Source organism: Procambarus clarkii, chromosome 5, assembly GCF_040958095.1.
Source record: "Procambarus clarkii isolate CNS0578487 chromosome 5, FALCON_Pclarkii_2.0, whole genome shotgun sequence".
In the NCBI taxonomy this organism is placed as follows: Eukaryota; Metazoa; Arthropoda; class Malacostraca; order Decapoda; family Cambaridae; genus Procambarus; species Procambarus clarkii.
In genome coordinates this window covers 26,390,153-26,406,065 of record NC_091154.1, presented here as the reverse complement: position 1 = coordinate 26,406,065, position 15,913 = coordinate 26,390,153, and the positions used below count along the sequence as shown (strand labels likewise).

Genomic DNA, 15,913 nt, shown 5'->3' with positions numbered 1-15,913 from the left:
TCGTAGTCTAGATAATGTACATTCGGTTATGAGTGAATGTGAACTGGTTTATGCATCCCTTTGAGTGTCTTGGAGTGCTTGCTTTGTCACTCACGAGGGCCTTCATGAAGCACTCACGAGGGACTTCATGAGGCACTCACTAGGGCCATCATGAAGCACTCATAAAGCACTCACCTGGTCCATTATCAGAGAGCTGAGCAAGGGGTTCTGAAGTCTCAATATTTTTTCGTATCCCCACACACAAACACCTCAGCCCACGTAATCATAAGTGTCCACTCGTCAGGTACATGGTAAGAATGGACGAGCGGGGCGACGCCGAGGGCAACTACACCCTTATCGGGCGGCAGGAGCACCACTCCATGGTTGGGGAGTTCGGTCTGTACCCCGTCGGGGGCTTCCGCTACACCGAGGACGACTACCAGCGTCTCCCGGTAGGTACAGGCCCGAGGCTCCGTAGTTTGCGAGGCCAGAAGGTTCTTGCAGGGGGGAGCTGTTGTGGGTGTGTTTGGGTAGGTCTTGTAGTGTTTCCTTCCTTCTTTCCTTCCTTCTTTCATTCCTTCTTTCCTTCCTTCCCTGTGTTCATATTTTGTGTTCACACTCCACACAAGTGTGAGTGTAATAACATATTCTTCTCTAATGTGATTTACCATAATAAACAAAAATATATATTTGGAGGAAAAGAATTGTGACGTGTGATTTTTATATTTGAATTAACGTGGAGAGAAAAAATTATTCACGCTCTAACTGAAAAACGTCGTTAATTATTCATTCTTCTCTTGATGTCCTCATTAACCTACTTAATTACCCGTAACTTTCCAGATATTTTTTTTTTATTTTTTTGACAGAAATTACCATTAACCTCTTTCTCTGTAACAAGGAGGAACTGGTGACCTCTTCGCTATGTCGCAAATAATTGCCTCTGTATACGAAACAATTCCTTCCTGATTTCCTAATAATTATTTTCGTAAGACAAACAAATATCTCTGTGTACCAAGCAACAAACAGCATCAAATAATGATCTTTGAACACCAATCAACTGCATCTGGTTAACCAATCACATATGTGGCTGTTTATTACTAATCCTTCTTTTAAACTTCACTAGTCCCTTGTTAATCAGTTTCTCTACCCTACCGTTGTCCCGTTTCTCTACCCTGCCGTTTCCTCCTTTCCTTTCCTTCTGTTTCCTATTTTCTTGAACTCACACTGTCTATTTTTTCTGATTTCTATTGCGAATTTTCTTTTGATAATACAATTTTATCTACCTGCCATTGCCCATTTTCTTTCTTTCTCTCCATTTTCTCTACTTGCCACTGCCCGTTTACTGTCACTCCATTTTCTTTACTTGGCATCATCTATTTTTTTTCCCTAACATTGTCCATTTTCTTTCTCACCATTTTCTCTACTTGCCATTTCCTATTCTATATGACACCATTTTCTGTACCTGGCCAACCACTTGGGGTGGACGGTAGAGCGACGGTCTCGCTTCATGCAGGTCGCCGCTCAATCCCCAACCGTCCACAAGTGGTTGGGCACCATTCCTTTCCCCCCCCGTCCCATCCCAAACCCTTATCCTGACCCCTTCCCAGTGCAATATAGTCATAATGACTTGACGCTTTCCCACTGACAGTTCCTCCTTCCTGTACCTGGCTTCAACCATTTTCTTTTTAATCGTCATGTTATTTACCCGGCCATTGTCCATTTTCTTTCCATCTCGCACAACGGACTGGTTGGGCGTGCCACTGTCACCGCCGTGGTCACGACAGGAGGTTCACCTGACCAGCAGGATCCCTTGGAAGACTGGGGCGCCGCCCATAGACGAGCCTCCCTGTGGCTACCGCAGGCAGAAATGCCAGTGTGAGTGTCTCTCTGGATATTGTGTGTGTCTTCGGTTTTAGGATATGTTTGTGACACGGTGTTGTATATACTGTGTGTGGGTGGGAGGGGGGGGTGGGGTGGGGTGTGTGTGTGTGTGTGTGTGTGGGTGGAGGGGGTGTGGGTGTGTGTGTGTGTGGGGGGGTGTGGGGGTGCGTGTGTGTGTGTGGGTGGAGGGGGTGTGGGTGTGTGTGTGTGGGGGTGTGGGGTGTGAGTGGAAGGGGGGTGGGGGGGGGTGTGTGTGCGTGTGTGTGTTTGGGGTTGGGTGGGTATGTGTGTGTGTGTGTGTGTGAAGCAGGTATATGTATTGAAAAGCTTCTTGAATAAAACTTTCAATTAGCTAGTTCAATTAAACTGGTTCTACTAATGGCAGAGCTGGAGCTGTAACTGGGAATAATGCCTTTCAAAAAACGGAAATTAAGAAAAAGCACGAATTGAGAAGTATGCCTCTTCAACACAAGCAGAGCTAACTGCTATTGTTATGGCGTTAAGATTCCTTGAATGAAACAGTAAAGGTACAATGATCTGCACTGACACGAAAGCAGCGCTACAAACCCTTGGACAAAAATAAGCTATTGTCGGTGAAGATAAGAGATCTGTGAGAGTACTAACCAATCATCCAAATTCCTGTGGCTTCCCTCCCATGTTGGAATTTATGGAAATAAACGAGTAGATGTGCTGGCTGCTGAAGAGGGTGAAGGAGACCATATTAAATACTTCATACCCAAAACTCTGCTACAAATTAGAGGTATCATCAGGCAACATCACCGTGACAATGTTACCGAGGAAAGGAGGCTAGAACAAACCAGTCAATCCATACGATGGTACAACATGGTTGCAGCTGGCAATCCCAATCATTATGGACGAAGAGGAGGTGGCCGCGGGAGAGAGTCAGTAATAGCAAGAATTCATCTTGGATACAAATATCCATGGAGATTTAGGATGGAAGCAACAGCTGCAGCAGCGGAGTTGCAGAATCTGTGGTGGGACAGACACGGTCATGACCACTGCCTGTGTAGAATAATAAATCCCACATTGAGTTTGGAAAACACTATGTCATATATAGATACCGTGCTTAAAAGATGTCCCCGCTTTGTACCCGCAAGATAATGTAAGGGTTGGCAAACGCTAATCTTGTTTGAGAAGCTGTTTACTTGAGGTAGTTAAGCAAGTAACAGCCATGTCTGGGTACAAGTGACAGGATGAACAACCCAGCGGGGTTTCTTCCTATTGGGGAGTGTTGTACATGCTGCTATGGCGGTGTGTCCACTCACAGGATGAGTAGCGCCGCGCAATACTGTCACTATGGCGGTGTGTCCACTCACAGGATGAGTAGCGCCGCGCAATAAACTCGCCCCTCGGGGCAAAATTAAGAAAACAATTAACTAGAGAGCTGAGGAAGAATATATATAGAAAGCATAAAATGATGTAAAGCAACATTTTTTCATTTTTAGAAATGCTTTACTCTTTAATGTTAAAGAATGACCTCATTTGATGTGACATTTTCCGCTTAAAATTATCCCCTTTAGGTTTTCTTTCTGAGAATATAATCAAGATATTTCTATCTCAAACTATTTGTGTATCTCTCACTGTGTCTAAATTCGTTATTCATTGTTTAACTTTACATTCAATAATTCATTTATGCTTTCACTCGTCACCAATGACACTAATTACTACAGAGATAACTCTTAACATCTTGAGATGTATAGGAGTAACCTCCAACATCCTCCCTACTCACAAGAGTAACCCCCCCACACACCTCCCTACTCACAAGAATAACCCACACACACCTCCCTACTCACAAGAGTAACCCCCCACACACCTCCCTACTCACAAGAGTAACCCCCCCACACCTCCCTACTCACAAGAGTAACCCCACATACCTTACTCACAAGAGTAACCCCCCACATCCCCCTACTCACAAGAGTAACCCCCCACACCGCCCTACTCACAAGAGTAACCCCCCACACCCCCCTACTCACAAGAGTAACCCCCACACACCTCCCTACTCACAAGAGTAACCCCCACACACCCCTACTCACAAGAGTAACCCCCACACACCTCCCTACTCACAAGAATAACTCCCACACACCCCTACTCACAAGAGTAACCCCCACACACCTCCCTACTCACAAGAGTAACCCCCCACACACCTCCCTACTCACAAGAATAACCCACACACACCCCCTACTCACAAGAGTAACCCCCACACACCTCCCTACTCACAAGAGTAACCCCCCACACCCCCCTACTCACAAGAGTAACCCCACACACCCCCCTACTCACAAGAGTAACCCCCACACACCCCCCCTACTCACAAGAGTAACCCCCACACACCTCCCTACTCACAAGAATAACCCACACACACCCCTACTCACAAGAGTAACCCCCACACACCTCCCTACTCACAAGAGTAACCCCCACACACCTCCCTACTCACAAGAGTAACCCCCCACACCCCCCTACTCACATGAGTAACCCCCACACACCTCCCTACTCACAAGAGTAACCCCCCCACACCTCCCTACACACAAGAGTAACCCACACACACCCCCCCTACTCCCAAGAGTAACCCCCACACACCTCCCTACTCACAAGAGTAACCCCCCACACCCCCCCTACTCACAAGAGTAACCCCACACCCCCCCCCCTACTCACAAGAGTAACCCCCACACACCTCCCTACTCACAAGAGTAACCCCCACACCCCCCCCCCTACTCACAAGAGTAACCCCCACACACCCCTACTCACAAGAGTAACCCTCACACACCTTCCTACTCACAAGAGTAACCCCCACACCCCCCCTACTCACAAGAGTAACCCCCACACACCTCCCTACTCACAAGAATAACTCCCACACACCCCCCTACTCACAAGAATAACCCACACACACCCCTACTCACAAGAGTAACCCCTACACACCTCCCTACTCACAAGAGTAACCCCCACACACCTCCCTACTCACAAGAGTAACCCTTCACACCCCCCTACTCACATGAGTAACCCCCACACACCTCCCTACTCACAAGAGTAACCCCCACACCCCCCTACTCACAAGAATAACCCACACACACCCCTACTCACAAGAGTAACCCCCACACACCTCCCTACTCACAAGAGTAACCCCCACACACCTCCCTACTCACAAGAGTAACCCCCCATACCCCCCTACTCACAAGAGTAACCCCCACACACCTCCCTACTCACAAGAATAACTCCCACACACCCCCCTACTCACAAGAATAACCCACGCACACCCCTACTCACAAGAGTAACCCCCCCACACACCCCCTACTCCCAAGAGTAACCCCCCACACACACCCCCTACTCCCAAGAGTAACCCCCCACACACCTCCCTACTCACAAGAGTAACCCATACACCTCCGTACTCACAAGAGTAACCCATACACCTCCCTACTTACAAGAGTAACCCCTACACCCCCCCTACTCCCAAGAGTAACCCCCACACCTCCCTACACACAAGAGTAACCCACACACACCCCCCCCTACTCCCAAGAGTAACCCCCCCACACCCCCTACTCACAAGAGTAACCCATACACCTCCCTACTCACAAGAGTAACCCACACACACCCCTACTCCCAAGAGTAACCCCCCCACACCCCCCTACTCACAAGAGTAACCCCCCACACCCCCCTACTCACATGAGTAACCCCCCCACACCCCCCTACACACAAGAGTAACCCCCACACACCCCCCCTACTCACATGAGTAACCCCCCCCACACACCCCTACTCACAAGAGTAACCCCCCCACACCCCCCTACTCACATGAGTAACCCCCACACACCCCCCTACTCACATGAGTAACCCCCCACACACCCCCCTACTCACAAGAGTAACCTCCACACACCCCCCTACTCACATGAGTAACCCCCACACACCCCCCTACTCACATGAGTAACCCCCCACACACCCCCCTACTCACAAGAGTAACCAGTGTCTCACTTCCCACAGCTCAGACTGGAGAGATCATCGCTGGGGTGACAGGCGGTGTTGTGCTTCTGCTCCTTGTCGTCTCTCTCATCGCCTACAGGTTGGTCCTCCCTCTTCTAGAGTGCCGTTTCTCACTCTCTCAACGACTAGTTTGAGTTTTCTCACTCTCTCAACGACTAGTGTGAGTTTTCTCACTCTCTCAACGACTAGAGAGTGAGTTTTCTCACTCTCACAACGACTAGAGAGTGAGTTTTCTCACTCAACGACTAGAGTGAGTTTTCTCACTCTCACAACGACTAGAGAGTGAGTTTTCTCACTCTCACAACGACTAGAGAGTGAGTTTTCTCACTCTCACAACGACTAGAGAGTGAGTTTTCTCACTCTCACAACGACTAGAGAGTGAGTTTTCTCACTCAACGACTAGAGTGAGTTTTCTCACTCTCTCAACGACTAGAGTGAGTTTTCTCACTCTCTCAACGAATAGAGAGTGTTTTCTCACTCTCACAACGACTAGAGAGTTTTCTCACTCTCACAACGACTAGAGAGTTTTCTCACTCTCACAACGACTAGAGAGAGTTTTCTCACTCTTGACGCTGAGAGAATTTTCTCTCCCTTTTGGCTTCAAAATTCCCCCTTCCTCCTATTATATAAAATGGTTGAGTTATTTCCCCCTGCACACAAGGGTGTCCCCTGTTATACATCCACTCGTTATGTATCAATATGGGGGAGCTTAATTGCTTGACTGTTTCCACTTGTGTTCAGTGACCAAACGCTTCAGCCCGCGCGTCTGTCTTTTGTTTGAAAAGATAATTATTTCTGGCGCATTTGTGCGTCTTGTGCTCAGTGTGCTCACGCCTGGGGCCCGTGTGCGGCCGGATGTATTCAGCATGTGCATGAGGAATATTTTAGACGTAATAATGACAATAATAATACTTTTATTTATAAAGCAGAAATCCACAGTGTTTATGTGACACTGTATTGAGTGATACTGTATTGAGTGATACTGTATTGAGTGATACTGTATTGAGTGATACTGTATTGAGTGATACTGTATTGAGTGATACTGTATTGAGTGATACTGTATTGAGTGACACTTTATTGAGTGACACTGTATTGAGTGACACTGTATTGAGTGACACTGTATTGAGTGACACTGTATTGAGTGACACTGTATTGAGTGATACTGTATTGAGTGACACTGTATTGGTAAAATGAGGTGTTGACTCGGCCCTACATGCAAGCCTCCGGATATAATAACCGAGTTACAGTGTTACCCGGCTAAGTAATGTAGTTTTGGGAGCGTGTTTATGCTGCTCTGCCGGGATAACCAAATATTGGTTAGGCCTCACAACTCACCCGTAAACTTTACACGAAGTAACAGTACACCGTCGGCCTCACGGTGTACCGTGACCATTTCTGCCCTTGGGACGGTGCTTGTCACGATATCTGGGCCAGTGACGGTATCTGTACCACTGCAAATATCTGTACCAGTGATGCCAGAGAAAATATCTGTAACACTGAAGATATCTGTACCACTGAAGATATCTGTACCACTGAAGATATCTGTACCGGTGACTATAAATTCCCTTTTTAAAATATAATAACTTACATAATTACGATATAAGGTATATAAAATATAATAACTTATATAATTACGATATAACTTATATAATTACGATATAAGGATGTAAGGTAAATCAAAGGCCAAATTACACATGGAAACTAACCGTCTACCTCGTTACTCAGACAAGCTGCGGCTGTGCTCGGCCAGACTGCGGCTGTGCTCGGCCAGACTGCGGCTGTGCTCGGCCAGGCTGCGGCTGTGCTCGGCCAGACTGCGGCTGTGCTCGGCCAGGCTGCGGCTGTGCTCGGCCAGGCTGCGGCTGTGCTCGGCCAGGCTGCGGCTGTGCCCGGCCAAGCTGCGGCTGTGCCCAAAGGCACATATGTTAATATGTCCGTTTTCTGTAATCAACAACGATATTTTATCGCAAATAAATTGCTACTCTTATTATAGTTTTGTGGATAGTTAGGTTTCGAGCAGGCCAGTATGGGGCTGCCTCACCACAACTGCCTCGTTACGGACCAATCTACCTTAACCACCTGCACCCGCTGAGCAGTTCTTGTTAATTGCTTCACTTTGAAATGGGAGGAGGAGGGGGGGGGGGGTGCTGAGCCAAGCAACGAGGCAAGAAAAAATAACGCCGGTCGATTACCAAAGCTGATTATCAGCACTTTTAATGCATAAATTGATGGTTTAAACCCGACCTGACCACATCACGGTCTGAGGGCTGCTCACAGTGGACGGATGAAAGCTTGCGAAACAACACCGTAGTTTGAAGGGTTACCCCTGAAACTCATCCATTTTTCATCCATTTTTCATCCGTTTTTGTTTGTTTAGGTATGTATGTATTTTAGAATATTATTATATTACAAATACGTTTAGCACGCGGTGGATAATACTTTTATGGACTGTTCAGCAGTGAGGGAAAATTACTGCTCATAGCCTGGGCCAACCTAAGGTGCTGTAGGGGTTTCCCCTTGGCTTGTTATTTTGCCTGTCTGTTCCAAATTACGTGCCAATCACAATGGTATATTGTACAACGTGTTGCGGATAACTTTATGATATCAATCACCATGTTAAGCTCCTATAACACTTCAGCGGCCAGCCAGACACCTGGTGGTATTGACGGACTCACGATGGCACACCTGTGTCCGTCCCTAAGGTGCGAGGGAGGAGTGGGTGTGAGAGGTTGGGGAGTGTGGTCGGAGGGAGGGAGAGTGAGAGGTTGGGGAGTGTGAGAGGTTGGGGAGTGTGACGGGAGGGAGGGAGTGTGAGAGGTTGGGGAGTGTGATGGGAGGGAGTGTGAGAGGTTGGGGAGTGTGGCATTCGACGAAAGGATAATTAGTATAAAATAGCATCTGACCTGCCGCTGTCGACAACAGCCCGCTCAGCACTGCTTTGCTTTTAGTAAGACTGAATTTATATATCCTGCTGAACATCGTAACTAGATGGCAACATCTGCAGACGAAAATAAACTAAATTAAGAATAACGCGAGGTGCCTCTGCCGGGTCCTGCGCCAGGATACGAGACACCAACGCCAGGGCCCCCCTTAGTGTATCAGAATAATCAATGATCACACTTGTCAAACACGTCCCACTAGTATCATTCTCGCCTGAGTCTAGCGTCTCATTGCAGACATAACTCTGCCAGCCACGGACCCACAAACTGCCTGGATATAATCTATAAAACTTCAGCGTTTAGGAAAGTTAGTTGGTCTGGCACTGAGTGTGCTGCTAACTAATAGTGAATACAACGAGTTAATTTGCGTAACTAAATAATAACTAGGATAAATCGCAATAAACTGGGCACCAATTAAATTAACTGTTCAACTGAAGCAAAAGTTAAATAAATTGAAATGAAGTGGAAGGTGTGTAAAATAAAGCTTTTGTGAGCCTGGGGAAATGTGTGTGTTGTCGGGCGAGAAGAGGAGCTGACCCACTTCCTGCCTCCTGCCTCAACGTTGGTGTTTGAGGAGAGATCCGTCACTGTCAAGCCGTGTCAGGTAACCATAGAGGAGGTTGCACACGTGATGAGAACCCGGGTGAGAGGGGGAGGTAGATAGATTGATAGATAGATAGATAGATAGATAGATAGATAGATAGATAGATAGATAGATAGATAGATAGATAGATAGATAGATAGATAAAATAGACAGATAAAATACATAGAGATATAGATGATACAGATATAGGGAGAGCAAGAGATGGAGAGAGCGAATGAACGAGAGAGAAGGGGGCGGTGAATATGAAAAGAGGGAAGGAAGAGAGGGAGGAAGGGAAGAAAGAAAGAAAGGAAGGAAGGAAGGAAGGAAGGAAGGGGAGGAAGGGAAGTAAGGAAGGAAGGAAGGAAGGAAGGCAGGAAGGAAGGAAGGCAGGAAGGCAGGAAGGAAGGAAGGAAGGAAGGAAGGAAGGAAGGAAGGAAGGAAGGAAGGAAGGAAGGAAGGAAGGAAGGAAGGCAGGAAGGAAGGGAAGAAAGGAAGGAAGGCAGGAAGGAAGGGAAGAAAGGAAGGAAGGAGAGATAAACAAACACAGACATACAGGCACACAAAGACACAAATAAAATCAGACATGCACAGAGACACAGACAGGTGTTGCGTTTGGCCCAAGTGGCCACACCCGCGCACGATAGCAACAGTATATTCCATTACCTTGTGGGAGGGTGGTATTAGTGCTCTCAACACACTGCGTAACATCACTCCACATTAAGCCATAATGGAGTGTTTAGTGGAGACCCAGCTCCGATGCCGGGGTTATATGTTCCACTCTGACGTGGGAGTGTGGCGGTGTATGGATTCATGTTGCACTCTGACATGTGAGGCACGTTCCTCCTCTGTAACTCAACCACAAATGGACTCCAGATCCAATCCCAGAGCTCACCAGTGGTCCCGCTGAGTGGAAAGGGAAGCTCCGATGATGGTCCCCCACTGTCGAGAGATCTGTGTCTCCTCCTCTGGCGTCACCGGCATAGGAAACAGGTCACCACCTCCCTCACCCAGTCCACGCACTAGAAATTAGCAACTCTCAAATCCGGAATATTTTCTGCAGCCACCGATGCCTGTAGGGAGGCTACGTACCCCTACTGAGCTCTCGCAACTTGCCTTGGTGCTTCTACTGTGTTTCTACATCAACAGCGTAGCTTAGGAATTAGTTTCATCTCTATCCTCGTCCACACGCAATTTCCCTCCACCACATTACACATATGTAATGTGTAAATAATTCGTCTCTTTGTAAAATCATGCAAGTAAACTGGGTAAACTGAGTTGAGAACAGAAAGCACAGATTTGTATAAAAGCGACATTAAATAAAGAAAATACTCTACATGACAGGAATTGAAAGGTCCACTCGGCCACTGGGAGTCTTTAGTGTCCACTAGGCTGCTGGAAGCCTCGGGAACTGCATCAAACCAGATTTAACTTTAATGTACATGTTCCTTGACGACACAAACTTCAGCGAATTATGCAAAATTTTGCCTCTAATAAAGTTAATAATTGCTCTAAATGCATTGTCTGAAATTAATAATGTTAACTTTTTGTCACAAAATCACAGTAATATTCACTGCACCGTAAAATCCCATTAACCAGCCCATCCTGCTGTTTTGGTTGTATTTATAGTGACGATGAGAACCATAGTACATATATCGACGATCAACGCAATTAGAAAGTAGAAATCGAACATACTGAATTTGGACAGACCTGAAAAGATTTTCTATTTATGTTGCAAAGACAAATTTACTAACCTAACCTTACTAAGCCTAATACACACTGAGGCCTAATATAGAACATATGTGTGCTATACTAGGCATAGGAATATTTAAGTTTATTTTTTAGCTTCATCTGTTTGGAATCTATAAAAAAATACAAAATTTCACTATATAATTCCTTAGTATGTTGATGTATTATAGTGCACATAGTTACAAAAAAGTACTATATAAACAGAAGGATGGTTTGTATTAAGGTAATGAATCACTGAGAAAACCAGGAGGAACTTTGAGGAGGATTGAAACCCACTTAGTACACTCAATCTAGCACCCGAGACCTACACTACACCACAACACCCGCATAAGTTATTCAACCGATTCCGCTCAATCCACTATGGGTCCTGAATCTCCCAACCGGAGCCCTAACCCCGGGTTTCACACACCCATCCCCCCCCCCCGTGCTATCTAACTTGTGGTCTAATAGTTCACCGCCAACGCTTCTCGTCAAATACACAATGAATTTTGGGAGCCTCAGGACTCCTAGTGGGTCCGATGTCCAAAGGGCTTGGAAAAGTCGAGGAAAGGAAGAAGGATGATGAGTTTAAATTCTTGAAGAGGATTTGGATGGGGAACGAGGAGGCTTGAAAGTTCGGTGGCCTGTCCACCATGGGTTGGCATCAAGTATAGATCTTGGAGTGAAGTTTGTTGTTGTTTAGTTCTTCTGTGGCAGGGGACTTGTCGGGTGGCGGTTGATGTTCGTGCTGGTGTAGGTGATGTGCTGTGTCTGGCTTGAAAGAGGCGTCTTCTTGCTTGAGGTAGTCTGAGGTTTGTTGGTCTAGTGGTCTAGTGCCTGTGTGTTGGTTGTCGATCGAGGTGTCTCTTGAGCAATGCGCACATCATCAGTGGTGGCTCGGTTCCTTCCAGATTGTTCTCCTCGTCGGGAAAGTCGTGAGGTCCGTTAAGATATTTAGTGTTGAAGTCCAGGTCATAGTACTCCTTCTTCAGGATGCAGAGGTCCATGAAAGAGTACATGGCTGTGTAATGAACGAACATGCAGTGTGGAAATTAATTTATCACGGTTTCTGTTGGCGATGATCCGGTTGCATAGATAGGCCAGTTGTTTTCTGGTGCTGGGGGTTCCCTTTGAACTCTGTCTTGTGGATGTAGAGGCCAAAGCAGGGACGTCTCACGTTGTCGTCGTCTTCGTCGTCGTCAGGTTCAGTGTAGAAGATTTCAAGGTCCTTGTAGTGGGCTGTCTAACTGGTGTTGTTACTGTACCAAGATATTCCTGTTTTTTCTCCATGTTTTGTCGCGTGCTGACGGAGGAAGTTTGGGGTTGAATCTGGGTGAAGGTCGGCAAGATCCGAAGCGGAGTTTGTCAATGCCTTTGCTGGTGTTGATGCCGATGGTGCTACAAAAGCCGCTGGTGTTGCAATCCGTTCTGGTTGAACTGGGGTAGCTTGTGGAGTCTTGAGTAGGTCCGCTGGTACCTACATCTTAGATCGGCCGTTTGCAGAGAGCAGCCTGTTGAGTACTTTCACGTACTTGGTAATATCCGTTCCTGCCTGTTTCTCTGCAAGGCGAATCAGTACAGGTACCAGAGTGGTGGCAGCCAGGGCCGCTGATTGGCTGGGAGATGTGTTGGTGGCCTAAGCTGTAGTCGCCTGTGTGCTGGGCCCCAAGTGGGGGGGAGGGGCATGTGCCGACTTCTGAATTTCTTCTGCTCTTGTGTGGCAGAGTATTGCAATGCGAGCGACCTCCACGGATGAACGTACCCTCTCCTCTCCTGCTGGTAACCTGTGTTACACAGCTGCCGGCAAAAGCACTCTACTCTAGCCCTTAAAGGGTGCAATACATACATATACGATGGGAGTAACTGTCACGGAATGGCGCACATCGTACATAAACGATTGAGGGTCCCATGCAGGATTTAAATATCCCGCTGGGTAAAGGGGACACCCATACGCTACCACACACCGCTCCACACACACACACACGTAAGGGCGTGCAGCTGAAGGGTAACTCCGCCACACACACACAGACATACATTCTTCCCGACCTTGTGGTGCTCACTTGCTGCTTCTTCGGGCAATCATTTCCACCCATCACTATCCCGTTCCTGATGCTCCTTCCGGCGGTCTCCTCGTCCTTCATTGTTCCCGCTCCTATACGCACTCGTCCTTAATCGCAGATGCTCCAAGAGGCGACCAGGCGATAGGGATACACAACGGGAGCTGACTTATGGTCTTCTTTGGCTACGGACGAATTGTATTTTCTAGAATACAAAATAAACAGTGGAAAACTAGCCTCCAATATTAGTCATTATTACGTCAAAAAAGAATATATTAAAATTTTCCTAAATTTTGCAAGTAAAATTCAAATTTTAATATTTTGAATTCAAACTCCAAAAGGACATATCCACATGCGGGAGATCTTTACAGATAGGAAAATAGTCATCCACATGACAACGATGTAAAATAGGCCTACAGTATACCCCCACAGGACAAGTACTTACCTAGTTGTGCTTGCTGGGGTTAAGCTTCAGATCTTTGGTGCCGCATCACAACTGTGAATCAACCGGTGTAAAGGTTCCTGAGCCTATTGGGCTCTATTATATCTACATTTGAAACTGTGTATGGAGTCAGCCTCCACCACATCAATGCCTAATTCATTCCACTTAAAAAAGTTTATTATAATGTCTCTGTGGCTCATTTGGGTACCAAGTTTCCACTTGTGTCCCCTTGTTCGTGTCCCACCCGTGCTAAAAATATGGTTTTGTCCACCCTGTCAATACCTTGGTCACCATGTCAACAAGTGCTTCGAGTAGTTTGATACGCATGCATCCTGCGAAGTCAAGATGAATACAAACTGAATCCTGATAAACTCTTTCCATCATCATTCCAATTGTCCCATTCACGGGTACGTTGATGAATAGCTAGCTGCTCAACATCAGGGCACGAACTTACACCAGATGCCTCAGAGGATGAGGTTTATCATCTCTATATATTCATCTTCTTCTGAGGATAGCATATATAGCATATACTGGCGACTTGTCCCCTTCTTCTGGCACCTAATTCTTTACTCACACGAAGGTTCCTATTTGCCTCTTTGAGCTCAGGAGACAGTGTGTTGGTTCTGTAGTTAGTCTTTTCTCCTCCTTCCTCAAGTTCTCCTTACACAGTATCCTCATTGGTGATCTTTATTTACAGTGTCGTGAGGTATTCCTCGTGCATCAAACATTATTGATGAAATAGTGAATTGACAACCATTATTAGTAATTAATGAGTCAAAAACTGCTATTTTGTTCTCTGTCTGTCCATCTCTCTCTCTCTCTTTCTTTCTCTCTCTCTCTCTCCCCTATCTAGCTGCAGAAGAACAGCATCCCTGATCACTCTCAACATCTAGTGAGGGTTCAAAGACCGCTGACCACTCCAAGTTCTTCTATCCAATTAACGAGGTATCATACGGTCTCTCCAATCAGTTAATCCTTGCCGCTATTTATCCACACAATGCCGTTTTCCCGTCCTAACTCTAATCATTCAATTATAATTGGTTATATTCTTATTCATTTACTCCTGTCCATCTTATCATTGCTATGTATTCTACCGTCTAATCATGACTCTTCCTGCTTCTATTCCACGAATCAGCTCACGGTTTTCATCTAATTAGAAACGCTACGTCTCTCACCCAATCATTGCTCGACTTATCTCTAATTATCTTTTAGCCGTCCTCGATTCAAAGAACACTTTTCCTCTTTTCACATCCAATCAGCGCCCAATCTACATCGGTGTTCTCAAAATACCACCATCATCCATCCAATCAAGCCTCTACTTCAGTCCACCCTACACCTTCCTTCCAATCAACGCTCCACCTGCCACAGGCCTGCCAGTGCACCTCCTCCTCCTCCACTAATTACTTCTCCACCCTTCTACCCAGGCACAAAATAACACCAATTTTTGTTGTATAGTTTTGCTTGTCTAGTGTCATGCCGTTTATCTACCTTTGTCTTACTTAAAAGCGAGAGCGAGAGAGAGAGAGAGAGAGAGAGAGAGAGAGAGAGAGAGAGAGAGAGAGAGAGAGAGAGAGAGAGAGAGAGAGAGAGAGAGAGAATGTGCACTACGATAATTGTTAATACTGCAATTAAAACAACTACTACACTCATTCCTTCACCACACAACTACATTTGGTTAAAACAGCAGCTTCTCAGGGAAGACAATGTCAATTCAGTATAATGTGCATAAGACCGAAATAGGCAGAGGAGAAGCGGACAGTCATCAGGAAGATCTTAAGGATTTAGACAAGAAGCGATGATAAATGTGAAGCACATTAATGTGATCACCACATCACTCACAAGACACTTGTTGTGTGCAGACAATCGTCCAGGACCCGAACAAGACGAATTTGACGAAGCATTACGAAAAACTTTGGCCATATAGGTAAGAATATCACAAAGAAATCACAACGGCGTGATAAATCATTGAAAATTATTGTGAAGCAATGGAGTGGCTTGAACCAGCGACCTGTTGATTCCCAGACGCTTACCATAACCGACTCAGCCACGATGGTACAAAAGCCGACCAACCCAGAGCTCTACTGAAGTCACTGGGAATTTCTGATAAATTCAGATTTATCTGAATTTATGTTGTATCTGTGACGCCAACTAATTTGCCTCAGGCAGCCATGACAGGAGGAAAAGTGTTCCCTAAAGCACCGCTATTTTTATTGTTGCAGTCATGCAAGGACATATAGGCGCACGCTGGCATAATGCTTCAAGTAGTGAATGGTAATTGTTCCTTGACTGTGCTCAGGACAGCCTTCAACGCACCGAA

General features: G+C 46.2%; 1 protein-coding gene across 3 annotated transcripts in view; it reads left to right on the top strand.

Annotated features, from left to right (window-relative positions):
* The window catches only part of LOC123765885 (guanylate cyclase 32E), a 350,346-nt gene that overhangs the window by 261,136 nt on the left and 73,297 nt on the right, over positions 1 to 15,913 (top strand). For all 3 annotated transcript variants that reach the window (XM_069299969.1, XM_069299974.1, XM_069299977.1), the window contains 3 exons: positions 284 to 431; positions 1,764 to 1,854; positions 5,848 to 5,926. In XM_069299969.1, the coding sequence (XP_069156070.1) occupies positions 284 to 431; positions 1,764 to 1,854; positions 5,848 to 5,926 (318 nt within the window). The remainder of the gene's footprint in view (positions 1 to 283; positions 432 to 1,763; positions 1,855 to 5,847; positions 5,927 to 15,913) is intronic.